The 18,628-nt window shown below is 43.3% G+C and overlaps 1 protein-coding gene across 1 annotated transcript; it reads left to right on the forward strand.

Annotated features, from left to right (window-relative positions):
• Positions 1–3,268: 3,268 nt before the first annotated feature.
• Positions 3,269–5,184, forward strand: LOC144327170 (uncharacterized). The gene is made up of 2 exons (XM_077925337.1): positions 3,269–3,605; positions 4,254–5,184. The coding sequence occupies exons 1-2, from the start codon at positions 3,269–3,271 to the stop codon at positions 4,817–4,819; spliced, it is 903 nt and encodes a 300-aa protein (XP_077781463.1). The 3' UTR covers positions 4,820–5,184.
• The last annotated feature ends 13,444 nt before the right edge of the window (positions 5,185–18,628 follow it).

The raw sequence follows: 18,628 nt of genomic DNA on the forward strand, positions 1-18,628 counted from the left end.
GCCAATTGGTGTTAAAGAAGGATAGAACTTTCTTTATGTATGCCACGACTGCAGCAAGAATACTCATAGCAAAGTATTGGAAGACACAAGATCTACCCACCCTGGAAGAATGGCAGATGAAGGTGATGGACTATATGGAACTGGCAGAAATGACCGGCAGAATCCGAGACCAGGGAGAAGAGTCGGTGGAAGAAGATTGGAAGAAATTTAAAGATTATCTACAGAAATATTGTAAAATTAATGAGTGTTAAAATGATGTTGGATGAAAGTTATGTGGTTTTTAGCTATAGTACTATAAGGAGTATGGAAAAAATGGATTATTAACAGACAAAAATTTAATGTTACATTATTTTAAGATTAAAGATTAGGATACACAAAGAAGGGAAAGGATTTGCTGAACTAACAAATTGAACTGGAATACAAAAAGGGAGGTGTGAGGAGGTCCGGGAAATAAGCAGACGAAAGAAAGTGATGAAAAGATGGAATTGTCTTTTTTTATCTATTTTTATTTTGTATTTTTCTTTTTTCTTGTTCATTTTGTAAAATTCTAATAAATATCTTTTTTTTTAAAAAAAAGAAAATTAAGGTAAAGGACTGGTACGAAAGAAGGGCTTTGGGAGATTACACTTGGAGGATTGAGACGTGGATGAGGGAAGCCTCGCGCTGAGATGCGGGAGGAAAGAAGCATAGAAGGAGACTTTCTGAAAACTCACCCAGTTCTGCCAAGAAACAATTGAAAATTATCACTTTCCTATCTGATGTGGACCTTATTGAAACTCTTAAAGGCATACCAACAGCGAATAAATTTGAGAACTTAGATGTGAGTTCAACCTGCACCCCCTTGCCGGTAAAATACAGAAGTTCTGGCCATGCCTTGGAATGCCTGGATACATTGCAAGACTCGCAATCTTTTTTATCATGCTGCTCGCAGGGAGAAGTATTAAACTCCACTGTTCATTCCAGTGCTAAGAACCTTCCATCTAACTCAGCTGATGGAATGATTTTACTGGGCCAGAAAACTGAATTATTTTTTAGAACAATATCTAATCTGTACAACAACTGAATACAGTCCAGATTAAATTGGAAGAAGTTCTTAAAGCTGTCTCCACCTCCCCAAATGGGTGAAATGCAAATGCCACTAGTGGGAGCTCCGGGACTAATGTGCCCACTCAACAGGTCTCTTTTCCTAATGCAAATAAACATATTTGCCACTCTTCACCACAAAAGGCATTGAATAAACATAGCCAGACAGTGGAGGGACTTGTCAGAAATAAACATGGAACACTGGTATCAAGTAGTATGGAAAACAGCCTTACTAGAAAAGCTAACCAACAGACTGAAACTGACACAGGGAGAAATAGAAGAGGATGCCTTCAGGGTATGGCTCCCCTTTATCACATACTGTCAGGTGGCTGCAAGCAACTCCCACAGCCAGTTGCCAGGAACGTACAAAGACAAGGAAAAGTTTCTTACCACCTGCTTTTTATTCAATATTTACAGAGAGAGGCTTTGGAACACAGCCTCTTGGATAATGGCATAGTCCCGAGTGAATCTCCACCCCCCCCCCTTCTCTCCACCTTCCTCATTTGTCATCAGCATCACTTCCTCTACGGGTATCACTTGGAGTCATCTGTCTTCATGCTCTTTGCTCTCCTACTTTTAAGGCTTGCCTGGTTCTGGGAGATGGTTCCAGGAAAGCATCTGGAATGCTTTCTAGTGATAATGTTTCAGCCAGCAGCTGCTCCAGCTTCTACTTCCTCCTCCTCTCTATTATTTCCCAGCTTCTCCCCTCATCTTCATCTGAGCTGTGACCTTCCTTAAACCCCTGTAGTAATTCTAAACTATCTTCCTCTTCTCTGGAAGGGTCAGTCTGGGGAGGTGGTCTCCACCATTCCTCCTCTACCCAGTCCCTGACACATACACAGCCCAACAAGTCAACAACATGAACCCACCAACAGCATACGATTCAATATGACTAACTTAACCCAACAATCCTGCCCCCCTCACACACACACAAACAAATCCTCAACCTCTCTCACCACCAAGGAAACATAGCAAGTGAATAGAAAGAGACGCTTTCACAAAGTGAAAGTGACCCTGACACAAAACCTCCCTTACATATACTAAGTAAAAGAACATAAGCTTTATCACCCCACTCCCTCTCTCCCATCCCCCCTTTTCTTCCCAACCCTATACTGCATATAACACCAATGTCTCACAACAAATGTAACTGATCTGTAGAAAAAACAACTTAAAGAAAGAGATCATTCATGTGCGTTTGTAAACAACGATAATCTGTAATAAAAATTATTATTATTTTAAAAATGGATGGAGAGGGACCGAGGAGAAGGGTGGGACTAGTTTGTAGCCATTCTGGTACACAATTTCAGGTGCCATTGGTAGGAGGTGGGCAAAGAAACTGCAAAGTTGGAGTGGGATTTTCAGCCAAGGCTAATCTTGGGTATATTAAGGACTGAGGTAGGCATTTTCAAGTGCATTTGTTGTGGTATTTTAATTTCGCATAATAATTATAGAAATTTCATCAACCCAAGTTGAACACATGCTTTCTTCATTTTGGGATGTTTGTTTTTGGACGAGGTTACATGTTACATAATGTGCAGGCTCACTGCTAGTTTCTTTCTGATGGAACACTCGGGAACAAACACAAAACACCCTGAAACATTTATAGAAGGCCTCTCCTCCTTCCGGAGGGGAGGTGTTGTGAGCGGGAGATGATTCCCGCGTCACACAGGGGGCGTTTTGCCCCCTGCCCCATTCACATGGCTGGCGCGCCACGCCCCCGGTTGAGCACCCAACCGGGGGGCTTGGTGGGGGCGTGGTTTGCTGCTCAAATGCAGCCGCACCAGTCATTCTGCCCATTCGCTCACCTTTTCGCATCAGCTAAATTTATACCGGGGGTTAATAATGATATAGCGGATGCCTTGTCTCGTTTCCAGATGCCTCGCTTCCAATTGTTAGCACCTGGGGCTCAGCTGCTGCCAGAACCCTTTCCGGAGCTCCTGTGGAACCTTGGAGACGCGAAGTGATGAAGGGAGTATTAGCGTCTGTCGCACCCTCTACACTTAGAGCTTATAAGAAAGTTTGGTGCGATTTCATGGGTTTTAGGTCCAGAGTATCGTCCCTTTCGCCTAATGCTCCGCCCACCACTGATGACGTTCTGCAATACCTTACGCACCTTCATGGTCTGGGTCGAACCTCAAGAACTTTAAAGATACACATAGCCGCAATCACATTCTTTAGTAGAGCCATGTTCTCCAACGATCCGTGCTGCGACTTCATGGTCCGCAGAGCAATTGAGGGTTGGAGTAGATGGCAACCTCCAAGGACTGAAGGCCGTAGGCCTATCTCTTACGAGTTGCTCTCCCAAATCCGCATAAAACTTAGGTCAATTTGCTCGTCCAAGTTTGAGGCCCGGCTCTTCTCTGCGGCATACACTATCGCCTTCTTTGGCATGTTTAGGGTTGGTGAGGTTGCAGCTGAGGCTACCGCAAATGGCACAACACACGGCCTCCTCATGGAGGACATGCAGTTGTCCAGCTCAAGTATGACAGTGCGGGTACGTCAATCTAAAACCGATCAGGGCGGTAAGGGCACCTTAGTCAAACTCACAGCTTCCGCGCAACAGGGCCCATGCCTGGTGAAGGACACCAGACAATACCTCTACCTCAGACCTCCTGGCCCTGGCCCGCTCCTTGTTCACGAGGATGGATCGCGATTGATGAGGCACCAATTCACAAGGGTACTTCGTAAAACTATAGGCGCTTGTGGTTTCTCTTCCAGGGACTACACGGCACACTCATTTAGGATTGGCGCTGCCACAATGGCCACGCACATGGGCCTACCAGCAGACAAGATTAAAGAAATGGGCCGCTGGAAATCTGATGCTTACAAGAAGAAGAAGAAGAAGAAGAAGAGTTTGGATTTGATATCCCGCCTTTCACTCCCTTTAAGAAGTCTCAAAGCGGCTAACAATCTCCTTTCCCTTCCTCCCCCACAACAAACACTCTGTGAGGTGAGTGGGGCTGAGAGACTTCAAAGAAGTGTGACTGGCCCAAGGTCACCCAGCAGCTGCATGTGGAGGAGCGGAGACGCGAACCCGGTTCCCCAGATAACGAGACTACCGCTCTTAACCACTACACCATACTGGCTCTCAAGGGTTACATTCAATAGTATGCTGTGAGCACAGTGCATTACTTCCCCTCTTACCCGTCTTTTCTTCTCTTTATTCTTAGCTGTCTTCGGTAGACGAGTTTGGATCTGTGGCCACAGTATTGTCCATTGGGCTCGCGTTCGGTCGGCAAGTTGTGACCTCACTCCTAATCTGGGGCTACCATCTTGGGTGCGAGTTTCCTGGTTTTCAAGACGGGGCATGCGTTGGGAGGAACTCATGTCGTTGCTGAAAGAAAGAGTTTCTGTGTTTGGCCCCCCTAACATCCTAATCATTCAGCTGGGGGAGAATGACCTCGCCAACAGAAAGAGTGTGGACTTGTTGTGGAACATGAAAAAGGACTTGGACGAGCTTGCTGCTTTATGTCCCGGAACAACCTTGTTCTGGTCCTCACTCCTAAAGAGAATGGTTTGGCGCGGTGCGCATGACATTATGGCCATTGAGAAATCCAGGAAACTCTTAAATCGTGTGATAGCCCGCAAAGTGAATGGCCTAGTTATCTCTCATGACAGTATCCGGATTGGCGATCAGACCTTGTTCCGGGATGACGGGGTTCATCTTTCAGATCGGGGAAATGACATTTGGCTAGATAACATCGTCAGCAGTATTAAGGATTGGTTGCAGCTGTGAGGGTATTGGCGGCGAGCCTCTTGGGCTCAGGTGGCGGTTAGGCATTGGAATGTGTTGTTGGTGTTTCGGGGGGCTAGGTGTGGCCATTGCCTACCCCTTCAAATTTGGGTATTCTGTTAAAGGAATCCGGCGGTCGTGGATCCTGTCCGATGCCTGTGTGGCGGGGGGCCATGGCACGACCCCAGTGACGTCAGGGGAGAGCTTATAGTTGTATTAGCATCAACAGACTGGTGGTTAACCCCTCTTCAGACTCACCCCTCTCCAAGTGGGTGGAGTCAAATCTTCCATGGTCCAATGCCTAAGCCAATACCGTCTCACATGCTGTAATCAATAAAGTTGTGGCCTTTTCTTGCCCATTAACCTTATACACTGTGTCCACGTGTCTTTATTCCCCAAGCGGGGATCAGGTCTTTGAATCACAATCATAGAACTGTGGAATTGGAAGGGACCAAGAGGCTCATCTAGTCCAATGCAGGAATCCTTTGTCCAACGTAGGGCTCAAACCCATGACCTTGGGATTAAAAGTCTCATGCTCTACCAACTGCACTGTAAAAAGTTACAGGATGTCAGCAAGAAGTTACAGGACACTTACTGACTGAAAAACAAAACCTGTTTAAAAACCTTCACAGGTGCAAACAGTACTGAAAGTGGGATTGCGTAACGGCAAATAAAATTCACCATTACTATACATATCATTTGGGTAGAGCGATTATTGTGGTTGAGAAAGCAAGGGTGACATCAGCTCTGCAAAATAGCCCACTTGGGGATATGGTAAGGTTGCTGTTGGGCGGGAGACTAAGAGAGAACCACGCATCAAAAACCTGCAGTGCAGCCCAGTATTGCTATCCCATCTCTTGGTGGTGATGTTGGGTTTTTTTTTTTTTGTTTGTTTGTTTTTTAAGGAAATAGGGTGGGGGCTAAGTTGAGTGTAACAGCAAGTGGCTTGATTTATTGCTTTCCCTTCCCAGACGTTTGGCAAAGATCTGCTGAGCCCTAGGCCAATTATTGGTGGATCCTGAGTCACTATTTGAGAAATATTATTCAGGATAACATTTAAGTTGATATCTCATAGGGTCAGGGCACAGGTTTTGAAAGACGCCACCATGGTGAGGCCACCATGTCTTTATCCCATCTTCACTCAGGTAAATGAGCTTTGTTATAGTCGCCTAACTTGTAGGATCAAGGCAGAATTTCTAAAGAACTTCAGTAGATTTTTTTTTTTTTTAAGGCCAGTATTAGGTACACCATGGATTTCGAAAGCACAAATAAAGTTATTGTAATAGCTTTTTCATAGAAGCTAAAAGGATACACACACACACGTGCATATGCACACGGACACAGAAATGATAACCACTGACCTTCCCTATTGTTTATTTCAAAACTAGAATTATGTTTTTGCACCAAGTTTTTAAGCTTTTAGAAGAGCTTTTAGAAAAGCTTTATGATTCCAGCTGCAATGGTTATTGGTAGCTTTATAGGGCCTTGCAAACCAACAGCCCCATATGTCCAGTGGCGTTTGTTGATACCGTACCTCTCACAGCCATGGAGTGGTTCTTGAGGTGTTCTTATAAACCCACCAGTAAATGTACCAGCTGTACTCATAAACCTGCATTAGTGGCCTTCTTTCAACCGTGTTACAAAGCACTCATAGCAATAAATCTGTGGTCAGTCCAAAAATGAATGAAAATATTTTAAATACAATTGGAAAAAAGATAAGACAATATGCAGTATTTTAAATCTTTCCCCAACATGTGTAGAAGAAGAAAAAAAGCGGAAGGAATTTTGAGGGGGCAGAATAGTCTACTCATCCTCACTGAAGGAAGATCTATTTTATAGTAAAAGGAGCTTATTTTACCACGTATTTAAAAAAAAATATTGGTCTCCAAGGCTACTGGTGCCTGTGGAGGCCAAATGGAAACAACTGAGCCACCTTCCTAAGGTCAATAGGACTTCATCTGTGCATGTGTGCTTAAAGTCACATGTTACTTTGCATATGCTTTCTATAAAGCTTCATGTGTGATGTATGGAATTCCTGGGTGTGGGTGTGAAAAGGCCTATGTATTTCAGCTTAAATCTAAGAATTCTATTAATTTGTAAGCCAGGAAGTTGTAAAAAATATAAGCAAGTGGGCTTCCTTCATTTTCCTTGAGGCTCTTGCAGTGATATAACGACGTCTAATCTGATATTTTCTGACAGCCACAATTGGGTTTTCAATTCCCCTGGTCAGTTGGCATGAGGGAAAGTAGTGATGCATTTGCTAGCCTGGCCTACTCTGTTGCATCTTCAGGCCCAGCTCCAAAGACCTCCACAGGTTGGAGGGATGATAGTTGCAGCAGGGGACCCACCAAAGAATTTAGAACCCTGGTTGTGCAGGGTTCCAAAGAAGGCAGGGAACCCTCATAAGTACAGCAGGCTCCCCACTGCAGACATTTGACTAGCCCCAATTACGGATGCTGGGTAATTCTGAGAAAAGCAGAAACAGGAGCAGAAATTGCAGCTCTTTGATTATTTACCCCATGTCCAGAGCTGAAATCAATCCAGCAAATACAATTAGCATTTGACTGTATTCAAATACTGCAAAGATACATACCCCATTCCGTTTGATTATACCCCACCCACCATTTGCATTGGGTTTCATTTGCATTGATATGAATGGGGTGGAATATCACCAGGACAATATAATTTACGTAATTTACAGTGTTGGCAGAGAATGAACTGCATTGGAATGGAAACAGTGCTGATTGTGATGGATACAGATTAGAATGGAAAACTGTAACTTCTTACATCTGTAATAATAAATAATAATAGATAAGAATAAATTTATTTATACTCCACTCATCTGGCTGGGTTTTCCCAGCCACTCTGGGTACACCCCAGCCATACCCAGCTGCATGTATGGAGGGTGAAGCCAGCATGGCTGATACGACGGAGAGGGAACTGGTTGATATATCTGCATTCTCTCCCTTACTCTGTGATTAGAAGAATGGCCAAATAGGGCTGCGTTAGCAGTGGAATGTTATTTCCCCCACTCGTTTTAGCCCCATCAGTGCTTGCAGAGCTAAAAGAATATTGTATTCTGCTTCCTCCATGAAACAATATATTCACATAAACTAGCAGCGTTAAGAGCACAGAACAGGATTAAATAGCATGTTACAGCTCTATTAATAATATAAGATCTATTGATATATAATACAAAAACGAAGTCTCCTAATATATCTTTCTTAGGCAATGTCATAGCATTTATGGGATGGTATTGTTTTAGACAATACTACCTCTCAAAAGGCTAATTTTAATAAATCAGTCATAGGAGGAGATATAACAAGGCAAATGAAAAATCATTTTTCTTTGTAAAAGGATGCATTCTATTCCCCCTTATATCATCCCCCCTCAGTATTCATCTTCCAACGACAACTGAGGGCATCCCCCCCTCCCCAAAGCGTTTCGGGAGATTAATAGCAATGCTGAATATGACTACTAGATCCAAAGATGTTTTAATTCTGCTGTGCCATATGTTTTATTGTGATTCCTTGTTTTAATTGTCTTTTACGTGTAATTGGATTGTATATGATTGCTCTACACTGCCTTGGGAACTATATAGATGAAGGACGGTTTCAAAACGAAATAAAGAAATACAAATAAAAGGAAATAAAGGAAAGCAATTGGCTTTCATACCTGATTCCCGCTGGTTTAAATGTAGGCTTTTTACATGTTCATATGGCATCTAAATTATCTGCTGAAGAGCATCCAAAGATTCCTGGTGAATAGTGTATGAGATGTCAAAAGGAATTAAATTTTGGAAAGCAAATGTCTGCCTTAAAATAGACCAATTACAAGAATTGCAAAATGATTTCAGGGGAAGTTCTAAACTGCTGCTTGCTGCCGTGGAGTCAGTCCCAAACTTTTGAAAGTTCAAGGACCAGATCTTAATAACACCATGAACTGTAATAATCATTCCTGGAAAACAGAATTACAGTAGCTTCTGTGATTGGCTAATGTTTGACAGAGCATCTTATGAAGGGGTAATAAAGGTTTGCTTTTCAAATGTTCAATAAATGTCTGGGCATTGCCCTATATTGCTCCGAGAGTCATATTTTCAGTCAGGGCAGCCAGAGGATTTGAACCTCAGAGCAAACGTGAGTCGATCCCATCTGGAAGTCGCGGTTAAATCAGGCCTTTCCCCTGATTTTGGATACCGGGAAGAATTCCTTGGCCACACACAGTCTTGAAATTTACGGGAGGCTATTTGACTGGCCGTGCTACATTGGATCCACCTTGCTAGCAGCCATGTTAAAGGAGGAAGGAGAAGGGGTTGCTAGCAGGAGTTGGCTTTGAGTCCCAGTTAGACTTTCCTTTCCTATTCTAATTCTCCTTGAACCAGTACATGACCTGGCCCCACCTCCTGGTGCATTTGCCTGTCCCCTGCCTTTGTTTTCCTGATTCTGCCAGAAACCCATTCCTATGCCCTTGCTAAATTTTAATGATGGGACATAACTGGGGTGACGAGCCAAATAATACCACACCAGTGGTGGAAAAAGAAAACGTGTACAGGGGAATCCAGTTCCGAATCCTGTACAAAGCTTACACAGCAGGTATCACACAAATTTATACATTTCAAATACATTGATTAGACTTTACTATGATCCCATTGGCTAGCAGTGTTCAGCATAAGGGATCCCTATGGCAACGTCTCTTATTTCTTATCTCATTTTGCAGAGCCAACAGTTACAACTTGGTCACCAGGGTAAGGGGGTGACAGCTTGTTTGGGGGATTTTCTAGTTTATTTTTCTGGTACTTTGCTGGTCAGTAAAAATTTTAGGGAAATAGGACTGGGATAAAAAGGACTGAACTGGTACAAGGTACCGGTTCCTGACAAATGTTCTGATCAGAGCCAACATCAAATTTAGATGGGAGTTTCCAGAAGGAATCTCCATTACATATAAGAAACAAAGATGTAGATTGATAAATGAAGAGCAAGCACAGGAATTCTGGCTCAAATATGGCAGAGATTTTGACCACCCATATATACCACCCAATCCGTTGGGAGCAACCAGAGGCACAGGGGAAGGAGCAACAGGGGGGAGATAGATAACTTAGATAATCAAGACAAGACTTTAGACAAGACTTTAGGGGGGAGAAGTAACAAGACAGATGGAACTTACACGCTTTCAGCTTCAGCAATAGCATTGTATAGGATAGTTTCTGGGCCTTTGAGAGCACACTTTTCCATGCGGAGTGTACTGTCACACTTTGCCTTCACAAATCTGTTTTTCATTGCTACATGTATTATTCAAATTCACATAATATTAAATAAAAGGCTAGCAACAAACTGTTAGGTATCATTCGTCAAGAAACAGGAAAAGGGTGCAGATAATTTTAAGGATATTTTCTATGAGTTCTGGGTGTGGTTTTCCAGTCTAGTTAGGCACAGCTGGTGATGTGTATAAAGAGAGAAGAAGTTGCAGTTTGCAACTGCCTGCAGAAACACATGCTTTGTGTTTGTTGTTTGTATAGTCATAATAAAACTCTTGTTTGAGTATTTTACATCAGTCTCATGGTTCTGTCATCTGCCACCAGAGAAAATTTGCCTCCAACACAAACAGCATATAATTAATTGAAGAGTTCAAAAAGACCAAATATATCAAGTGGTCAAATATTGCTGTGTTTTGATTGAAGTGGTTGAGTTGGTACTTGGGCACATAGAGATGGGAGGAAGGGAATAGACAGAACTATATGTTCTCAGAGATTTTCCATACATCTGAAGTGCAAAAGAAGAGGAAACTTTCATTTTGTGTGTTTAGAGTTTGAAATATTGTGTGCCTTATAAGTTTATTTTTTTGTGTTAATTTTTTTATTCATTTTATTCCAATTAATGACAAATTAAACCAAATCAATCCAAATTACAATAATAGCAATACACCAATTATATATTCCAATTATAAAAAAATGAATAAAAAATTTGGGACTTCCCATGTTCCAGGTTCCTAGAGATATCGTCCTCATTCATGTCTCTGCATTTTCGGCTATTTTTTCAAATTTAAAATGATTATCCATCCTTATTCTCAATCAGATCAGTCATTGTTTCTGTGACTCACATCTTCTGTAGCATGCTCTTTTGCTTTTGCCTTATAAGTTTAGTTATTTGTTCCAAGTAGTGATTCTCAGATGTGGTGCCTTGTATTTTACTGATAATTGCAATACCTTATGGATACGTTTACTTCAAAACAGCCCATATGGTGGTGTTTTTCCCCCTAGTATTAAGATTTTTAGTAGTTTTTCACTAATTTAAATTTAAAGAAAACAGCTGGAAAAGAAAAAAGTTCCCACAAAGTCCACACAAAGGGCTCTCTTAATTAGTTTAATTATATGATGTATCAATTCTTGATATTGATTTCCCCCCTCTCTTCTTTAGTATTAATGTTTCATAATACAGAAATATACAGATAACTAATGTAGATTTTTAAAAATAAGCAGGAAGGAGAGAGAAAAGAAAAAAGGGGCAAGTAAAAGAAAAGAAAAAAGAAAAGGGAAAAGATGCAATAAAAAAGGTAAAAGGGATTTTTGAGTGGACGTATTTAAGACATTCAGTCCCCTTTCTGTTAAACAACATGTCTCTAAATTATTGTTTCTTTCCCCATGAAAGAAATTCTCAAATTATTAAATGATGTATTAACTTTTGATATTCATCTTTTCTGTACTTTTCTGTACTTTTCTTTCTATCTTTAATAAAATAAAATGCAGCATTAAATGCAAAAAAGAAAAAGAAAAAGAAAAAAGAAGTACAAGATCAAGGGCCAGGATGATGGCAGCCTCATGTCATGACCATTGCAATGGATCATTGTTACTTTTGAGGTTCATGGGGGATGAGTTGGGAGGGCTAAAAACTAACAGAAAGGTTGAAAGTTCCCCATTCAAGCTGGGTTAAAAGGTTACTGGGGAGACCAAAATTATGCACCACTTGCTTCTAGCTAATTTATGAGGCCAAAGCTAAAGCCTGCTGTTTTGAGACAATATAAGGTCTCCTGCTAGCTAGTGCCTGATATATGAGAAGAGATGGGGTCTCTTTGGTCTTTTGATAGGAAACCTGTGACCCTTCAGATGTTCTTGGACTCCCAACACCCATCAGCCCTAGCCAACTTGGCCAATGATCAGGAAGGAAGGGAGTTGCGTTCAGCGACATCTGAAGAACCACAGATCCCCAAACCCTGTTTTCCTGGGTGAAATGTAAGCTGTCTCGAGCTCCTCAGAAGAGAGATAGTTGACAAATGTTACATAATGATAGTTTTGATATGATATGACTAGTAACATTTCCCCCAGCAGCTTCCATGCATCTGTAGTATCATTCCAAAGGAAACGTTTGCCTGCTGTGTGCTGGAAATGCAGGAATCCTGTCCTTTCTCACAGGACTCAACTACAACATGGATTGCTGCTACGACATGGGTGGGCACATTACATGGATGCCCTGCTAATGCTCAGTCTCTCACATTAAGAAGCTTTAGCAAGAAATTTTATATATGTGGCGTATTAAATGGTTAGTAAAAGGTTTGCACACAAAAATAGTGTATATCAGGATCAGACATTGCCAAAGGTAATATTTTCTCAGAAGCATTCCTGGCAAAATGAGTGTTTCATCAGGAGTAGAAGTGTGGAAAAAGCAATTTTTTTTATCAACAGTGGAGTTACATAAAACATTTTATCAGGAATAGATGTCACTGTGGTTTAATTAAGCTAAGGGCCTACTGAAGGTGGAGTTTTGCATGAGAAAAAATAATAATGTTCCATCAGGAGCAGGGCTGTTCCAAAAATAATGTTTTATTAGGGGAGGAGATTGGCGAGAAAAACATTTTTATCAAAATGGGAGCGCTTAATGGAAAGATGGATTTAGTGAGAATAATGTGCCAACAGTTCTTAATTTTCAATGTTGGGGGGAAATTGCTCCTGAGAAAACATCATATTCACCTAAGCACTTGGTCTAGCTCAAATGCTAGTTTTGACAAGCTGCAAAGATGATAAAATGTTATTTTTGGCAACCCCAGCTCTCCAAGTGGTGCTTTAAGAAAGCCCCCTTCAAAGGAAGGAGGTGTAAATTGATTAACATACCTGTAGGTGAGCCAGGTATCTCATCTATGTACATGAGAGTTCGTCTTATTTTACTACACATACAGTACAATCTTATACACGTCTGAATATTTTGTATGCAGTGTTATCTCGCCCGGTCGTGCTTTTTGCGCACGCCTAGCCCGTCTCATGGCTGGCGGTGTTGCCCCCCATCACCACATCAGGGTCACCCGCACCATAAAGGAAGACCTCAAAATATGGCTGACCTTCCTGGAAAGTTACAATGGGGTGTCCTTTTGGCAAGATTGGCTGCTCCCTATGGAACAGCTACAAGTGCACGCCGACGCCTCTGGTCGCTTTGGCTTTGGCGTTGTGATGGCCTGGGATTCCGATTCTGAGAGCGAACCGGAGGAATCCCAGCCAGCACAGGAGTCCCCGCCTCCAGGGCCGGCTGAACTGGGGCAAGGCCTAGATTCTGAGGAGCCTGCACCTGTGCCAGATCCTCAGGAGCAGGCAGCAGGTGAATCTATTCTGGCCCCAGAGGTGCTTGAGGACTCAGTGTCTACAGGTGAGCTTCCCCCGGGACCCAGTAACCCTTCGGCCTCTCCTGAACTGCAGAGGCTTAGGGCAGAGAGGCGAAGGGAACTGGTTTCTCCCAGGAGGAGTGCTCGCCTTAAGGCCAGGAGAGGCGGGGCTTCTGGGGGCCAGGACCGCCCCTGGCCTTAGAGAAGATAAAGGCCAGTCAGCCCGGTCCCAGGTTGTGGGAGCAACGTCGTTACTGAAGAGCTGTTTCGGCCAGCATCCAGTCCTGTTCCTCCAGTGTTCCTGTTCCCCGCCCGGCTTCCTGCTTCTGACCTTCCAGCGTTCCTGTTCCCCGCCCGGCTCCCTGCTTCTGATCTTCGAGTGTTCCTGTCCCCGCCCGGCTCCCTGTTTCGGACCTCACCTCGCACCTTGTGGACTATTACCAGGCTAGTGACTCAGGACTGAACTTTGACTACGTTTACAGTAACCTTCCCCCCGGGACCAGCGCAGGCGTCTACTTCAGGGGTCACTGGTGTGCACAGCTTTGGCCGACATCGTGGCACGCAGAGGGCATTACATGCAATTTAACTTTTCTTGAGTTCTTCCCAATCCTAGTCCCTGTCTCGGACACACACGAATTCCTGAAGGTACGCCCTCCAGGACCAGGCCCCCCCCTCATTCACACAGGCCACCCCATGAACCATTGCCAATTTGTCTCAATATTGCGTAAGGCCATCCATGCTTGTGGAGGCAACCCGGCACAATTTTCCGGGCATTCCTTTCGTATCGGTGCAGCAACCACAGCAGCTGCAAGCGGCCTCCCGGCAGAACACATAAAAACAATGGGACGGTGGCGTTCAGCTGCCTTCAAAGGCTGCATTAGATACAACCAGCAGGCACTGACAGATACTATATAATCCTTTCTTTCAGGCTCGACCCCCAAACATGTGTGGATCATCAGCCACAGCATAGTGCATTGGGTGGCCGCCCATGCCGCCACCGGTCCATCCGGAGAACATCTGGGTCTGCAGCCAAAGGTCACCATTTCCTGGTTCGGACAACATGGAATGCGATGGGATGCCCTGCTCCCTCGGTTGCATCACGAGCTTGCGTTTCGCCACCCACCAAATGCGGTTGTGCTCCACCTCGGCGAAAATGACTTGGTCATTCATAAAAGCATAATTCTGATCAAAACAGCAATTGCAGACCTGGAAAGCTTACATGCCACTCACCCCAATATCACGATTTTCTGGTCAGAACTTCTGCCACGCTTACAATGGTGTGGCAACATCAAACCCACTAGACTTAATTACACTGTTGAAAAAAATCAATAGGGCAGTGCGCTCTCCAACCACACGCATGGGAGGTCGGGTCGTGAAGCATCCCAACATTAAAGTTTACACGAAGGAGCTATTTTGGCCCGATGGCGTGCACCTATCGGACCTCAGTAACGAGCGTTGGCTGAGCGACATCAGGCATGGCCTGAAGGACTGGTTGGCGGATGGTGAAGGGTCTTTTCAGATGTAGGTAGTCTTGGCGGTAAGACTGCAATCTTTGCGGTCTCGGGTGGCGGTATCAGGCCTTGGGCGGAATCCTTTTGTCCATCTTCCTCTTTGCAGTGGTAATACCAGGGTTCCCCGTTAAAAGGGTTTCTGAAGGGAGGCTTTGACCGTATGCTGAAAGGTCGTCATTGCTCTTCCCTGCGGCTGCGGCGTAACGGGGCGGCTATCTCTGCTTGAACATATGTTCTCCAGAGCTGGCCCATCCCCCACACAAACACTGGATAACCCTGATGCTCCCTAGGTCCCCGGGCTGGAGACTGGGGAGGGAGAACGCCCAATGCCTGAGCCAAGGTCTACCCACATTAGAAATTTAATAAAGTTGTGGCCAATTTAATCCCATAGCACGTTGTCTTGAGTCGTTATTCCACATGACGGGGGGGTGGGGACCGCTCGGGATCTGGGGACTCCGCCTGTCCATGCAAAGCTATGTACCTCGTCCTTCCCAAAGAGTTCAACCCAGAGGTGGAGCTAGCTGCTCCGGAACCTGGAGCGGCGCACATGCTGCGCACCTGGGGATGGGGCTAGCTGCCCATGGTGAGTGTCCCGGGGGGCAAGGCGGCGATGTCACCCCCTTAGGGATGACACCCGGGGTGGACCACCCCCACCGCCCCCCTTCATCCACCACTGGTGCAACCCACCCAGGGCAAGCAACCGATGAACTTGCAAGACCCAGGAGCTGCTCACCCACAGAATTCCCATCTTGTCAGGATCTTCTTTTTTGTTCTGCAGACACAAGTCTAAAGAAGTTTACAGTGCCATAGACCTGCTTTGAAACAGTTTTTAAAATGAAAAAATAATAATAATCAAGCACTTTAAGAGAGCAATGAAAGCTATAAATGGGACTTTGCATGGCTTCAACTTATGTAATTTGTGACCCAATAAACCAAATGTTGGTCACCAGCAGGGCTTGGTGGGAGTTTTGCAACCTCACTCCAAGTGGATCCAACAACAAAATACAGACTCAGTTTATGAAAGACAACAAGGCTGAGCCAAATGGCTGCAGTTTTTATTATTATTATTATTATTATTATTATTATTATTATTATTATTATTATTATTATTATTATTTTCAAAGGAAGCAATATTTTCACAGATGTACAAGACATTATAAAATGTTTTTAGATCTTCTTAATAATTTTAAACGTCTTTACATCCTCTTAATTTTAAACTGTATTATTTTGCTAGTTTGTTGTTTGCTGCCGTGGGCTCCTTTGAGAGGAAGAGCAGGCTCGAAATGTAATAGACAAACTGATAAATAAATACATACACATTTAATTTAAGTTGAATGGGGATTCAACCCACATAAGCATGCACAGCCACAGGATTTCAGTCTGGAAATCTTAGGCTTGCATTGTTCTGTCTAGCAACCATCATCACATCTAGATGCAGCCATCAAGACCTCCCTGCTGTGCATATGGGGGCAATTAGCCACTAGTGCCTCTGATCATTACTTTGTTCCATTCCATTCCATTCTGCTTATTCATTCTTTATTCTCTATGGTTGCAAATAAGATTTCAGCTGCAATCCTATAAACCCTTACTCCAACTCAGTGGGGCTTACACTGTTAAAAGGGACAGTTGAATCTCTCAAATTTGTTTCTCTCAGGTTCTTGTTTTTCCAGTCCATTTCTACACATTTCTGCATCAGGTTACAGGGCTTTTTGTGTTGTTGTTGTTTTAAAGTCCTGACGAGAATCCATCATTATTTTAGTGTATTACACCACCACCCTGAATATACACCTTTTGTATGCTTTTTGTATGATATACGTATTTTTGATGTCCCCTAATATAATGCATTTTATATGTTATTTTCACCAATATGTGCACTTTATCCGCACTTTCCCCCAAGATTCGGATTTCTGTATGAAGAAATGCAATTTCTGAAGTACAGCTGTGCTTCAGCACATCTATTGCTTGGGAAAGTCTGTGTTAGGTAGGTTGGCATTAAAATAATGGAAGAGAATTTCTACCTAGTCCTTAATTGTTATTCAGAAAATGATGGTCTGTGGATGCCTGTCAGATGCCATGCGTCAAATGCTATGGCACCTGCCTGCATTGCAGTGGGCTGTGAGTCCAACATTGCACCCCCAGCCCCCGTTGTTAAATATGATTATTATTTAAAAATAAAATAAAAAGTTTTCTGAAACTACCCTCTCATGCTCCTCCCTCCCCCAGGTAGGAGTGAGAAAAATGATATGTAAAATATGAGAATTGTTTTAACTCAGGTTCTAACCAAGGGATTGAAAGCAAGATGGGAAGAAATGTTGTGAAGGGACACACTTGAGAAAGACGCAGAATGGCACTAAACATTAAAATGTAGGCATATGATCACAGCGACCATTTCAGAGGCACAAAGCAGCACTCGATTCACAAACAATATCACCTGGCACTCCAAAATGTTTTCAGTGAACCCTTAGAACACCAGGACTGCTCCAGATCCAGGGGTTTCTGGATTACAGTGCCTGCATTAAATGAGCACATTTTTCATAACTTTTTTTTTTTAAAAAATGTGATTTGTATTAGTTTGATTTTAATGAACTTAGGCTGCAGTCCACAACCTAGCTCCATCAGGAGTACTTCCGTTTGTAACCTCTCCCTTCTCTTGTGAGATCAAGTTGGCTTTCATGCAAGTGGTGTCCTATGGATTGTACTGTGTGAGAGCTAATCAAAGGGCAACTGATCAACATCCAACCTAAACTAATTGAGGTTGAAGTCAAACTAATCAAAAGCAAAGTAAAACATTCCAAGGGAGGTAAATGTGAATTTGAGTATTTGTTAAAGAACACAAATACTCAGAAGTTTATTTATGAATTTGAAAAGCCCTTTTCAGGGGAGCTTTGTTTATTTTGGTTTTGTTCCAAGTGAATTTTTACCTCCTGAATTTCACATTAAATCTCAGGGTTAAGTGAACAAAAAATGTAATATAAATCCCACCTGAAGCTACCAAGCATCACTTGCTTTCACACTGATGCCATATGAAAATCAACTCTGCAAGCCTATGTTTTATACGGTTTCAACTGGAAAGGCATAAATTTGTTCGTTTGTGACTGTGCTCAACATTATGAAAAGGGGTTGTGAAATGCACAGCAAAGCTATCATAAATCCTGGAACAGAAGTTGGGTTCAATCTCTCTTTGCCTGAGAAAAAAAAAATCTACAGTTTCTTCAGAATAAAGAAGCATGAACAAAGTGGATGTGGAACAATTTTCTCATACCATTCCATCACCTTAGAATTCATGTGAGGATTGTTTGACTGAAAGCATTCCACATCGGTGCCATCTTTTCTGTTCAATGGAAAAAGCTTACATGTTAAAACAGTTGTGCTGGGCCTGGGGGTAACTCGTGAAACGCAGTCCAGGACCGGTCCAGAATCCAAAGGTTCCACTGGGAGTCAGTCCAACAGGGCCAAGACCAGGCAAGGACAGGTACAGGATCTCAGGCAGGACCTAGCACACAGCGATGTTGCTCCCGCAACCTGGGCCAGGGTCCAACAGCCCCGGTGACTCACCTCCCTGTTTCGCCCGAAGGCGAGCACTCTTCTTGCAAGTACTCAGGTCTCTCCTTCTCTCAGACCTTAGTCTCTACAGCTCAGGAGACGTCGGTGGGTTACTAGACCCAGGGGCCGCCTCAGCCTCCCCTGACCAAACTGGTAGTGGAGCAGCTGTAAGTGA

This window comes from Podarcis muralis, chromosome 3 (genome assembly GCF_964188315.1).
Source record: "Podarcis muralis chromosome 3, rPodMur119.hap1.1, whole genome shotgun sequence".
Lineage (NCBI taxonomy): Eukaryota > Metazoa > Chordata > Lepidosauria > Squamata > Lacertidae > Podarcis > Podarcis muralis.

Excerpts from the sequence above, each read along its gene's own strand:
- LOC144327170 (XM_077925337.1), top strand. The coding sequence starts at position 3,269 with ATGTTCTCCAACGATCCGTGCTGCGACTTCATGGTCCGCAGAGCAATT. Across the intron at positions 3,606-4,253 it reads ATCTAAAACCGATCAGGGCG|CTGTCTTCGGTAGACGAGTT; the intron begins GTAAGGGCACCT and ends CTTTATTCTTAG.